General features: G+C 41.7%; 1 protein-coding gene across 1 annotated transcript; it reads left to right on the forward strand.

Annotated features, from left to right (window-relative positions):
- The first annotated feature begins 229 nt into the window (after positions 1 to 229).
- On the forward strand, positions 230 to 1418 carry LOC149301658 (uncharacterized). The gene has a single exon (XM_089484140.1). The coding sequence runs from the start codon at positions 268 to 270 to the stop codon at positions 1324 to 1326; it is 1059 nt and encodes a 352-aa protein (XP_089340266.1). The 5' UTR covers positions 230 to 267; the 3' UTR covers positions 1327 to 1418.
- Positions 1419 to 2552: the final 1134 nt, after the last annotated feature.

Consider the following 2552-nt stretch of genomic DNA (forward strand, 5'->3'; position numbering starts at 1 on the left):
GATATAATCGTTTCATGGATTTGAGGCATCTGCAACAGGGTCATGCTCAGATCACCCACTCCAACTTTACTAATTTAATATCAATTAGGAAAGTGTGAATGTAGGGCTAAATCTTGGGCTAACACCTTTCTCTCTTAACTCTGATATTCAGTATTATTTTCCTTCTTTACAGAAGAACTTGTCAGTCATGCGAGAGTCCACACATCAGAGAAGCCATACAACTGCCAGAATTGTGGGCAACATTTTGCGTACAAGTCGATCCTTGTCATGCATCGGAGAGTCCACACCGGAGAGAAGCCATGCAAATGCCAGCATTGTGGGAAATGTTTTTATTTAAAGTCAAAACTAGTGACACATCAGAGAGTCCACATAGGAGAGAAGCCATACAAATGCCAGTATTGTGGGAAATGTTTTTCTTTGAAGGGAGACTTAGTGAAACACCAAACAGTCCACACGGGAGAGAAGCCATACAAATGCCAGCATTGTGGGAACTGTTTTTCTCAGCAGTCAAACCTACTGACACACCAGAGAATCCACACAGGAGAGAAGCCATACAAATGCCAGCATTGTGGGAAAGGCTTTTCTTGGAAGTCATACCTATTGATACATCAGAGAATCCACACAGGAGAGAAGCCATACAAATGCCAGCATTGTGGGAAAGGTTTTTCTTGGAGGTTAAGCCTAGTGACACATCAGAGAATCCACACAGGTGAGAAGCCATACAAATGTCAGCATTGTGGAAAATGCTTTTCTTCGAAGAGAGACTTAGTGAGACACCAGAGAGTCCACACAGGAGAGAAGCCATACAAATGCCAGTATTGTGGAAACTGTTTTTCACAGCACTCAAACCTACTGACACACCAGAGAATCCACACAGGAGAGAAGCCATACAAATGCCAGTATTGTGGGAACTGTTTTTCTCGGCAGTCAAACCTAGTGACACACCAGAGAGTTCACACAGGTGAGAAGCCATACAAATGTCAGCATTGTGGAAAATGCTTTTCTTCGAAGAGAGACTTAGTGAGACACCAGAGAGTCCACACAGGAGAGAAGCCATACAAATGCCAGTATTGTGGAAACTGTTTTTCACAGCACTCAAACCTACTGACACACCAGAGAATCCACACAGGAGAGAAGCCATACAAATGCCAGTATTGTGGGAACTGTTTTTCTCGGCAGTCAAACCTAGTGACACACCAGAGAGTTCACACAGGTGAGAAGCCATACAAATGTCAGCATTGTGGAAAATGCTTTTCTTGGAGGTCAGGCCTATTCAGTCACCAGAGAGGCCACACAGGAGAGGAGCCACACAAATCCAAGCAGTGAACGAACATTATTTTTGTAAAGAAGGAATACAAAAATATTTCTTCAATCCAGCGGTGCTAAAAGGCCCTTATGATTTTATATGTACAAATTTTATGTCCATATGTCTGTTTATGTTTTAAAGTTATGGTTTGTTAAGTTTAGTTTTTAATTGCTACTAGTAAAGATAATTGCTTTGGGTTATAAGTTTGGCAGGGGATTTTGGGTCGTGGTTTAGGTTAGTTAGATGGGGGCTGGGATTTGTTGCAGCTAGCTAGAATAGCAATGATAGCATTCAGAACTTGTGGGATTTTAGCCAAAGAAAGTTGGGGACCGGTAGTAACACAAAGGGAACTAGCTTCTTCGAATGTCTGGGGCAGGGAGAGATTGTGCGAGTGAAAAGGATGGCAAAGTGGGGCTGGTTAATAGTGGGGGATAGATGGTTGGAATTGTAAGTGGGGGCTAGGTTTGGTAGAAGGTGGAGTTTTAGGTTTTGTGGTTTCAGTATATTGTTTGGCTTGGGAGGGCAGTTCTGGCTTAAAAACTGAATTTCTGACTATGTGTTCTCAATAAAGTTCTTTGCTATTTCAACACACTGGACTTGTGAATTTGCACAAAACTGACCCTTTCTTCTGTCCTCAGTCCTCAGCTCCATTACCAGCCATAAGAACAGCAGAGGCAAACACACATACATCTATATATATATCTGTATACCTACAGTATACACAGAGAGACTATTTCCAAAGCAGAACCTTTCTTTCTTGCCTTTCCTGGGCTCCATTGCGGCCTCAAAATCTCCTCAAAAGAAGGAAGGAAGGAAGGAAGGAAGGAAGGAAGGAAGGAAGGAAGGAAGGGGGGCTGCTGAACCCCTGGCGAACTCCTTTCCTTCCCTCAAAAGCCGACAGTGGAATAAAGAGCAGCAGCAGGAATGATTTGATAAATAAGCAAGGCAATATGATTAAATTAAAAAGTTAGAAGAAATAAGAGAAGAAAGTAAACAATGTAATTGGTTTATTTTCAGGCAAATAAGAGAGAGATTTTTGTTGGATATGAAAACATACAGAAATACTAGGAAATGTGCTTTCTATCGGGAAAGGTTCACTTGTGGGGAGAGTGTATAAAATCCTGTTAAAACATGAGATGGAATCTGAAGTGGTTAAAGAAAACATGGTTCAATGGCCAAGAAAACAGGACACAATATTGAGATGGAAGAATGGGAGTTAACCTGGAAAAGGAGGATAAAATACACA

Source organism: Sceloporus occidentalis, unplaced genomic scaffold (assembly GCF_023333645.1).
Source record: "Sceloporus occidentalis isolate IW3139 unplaced genomic scaffold, rSceOcc1.0.p SCAF_21, whole genome shotgun sequence".
In the NCBI taxonomy this organism is placed as follows: Eukaryota; Metazoa; Chordata; class Lepidosauria; order Squamata; family Phrynosomatidae; genus Sceloporus; species Sceloporus occidentalis.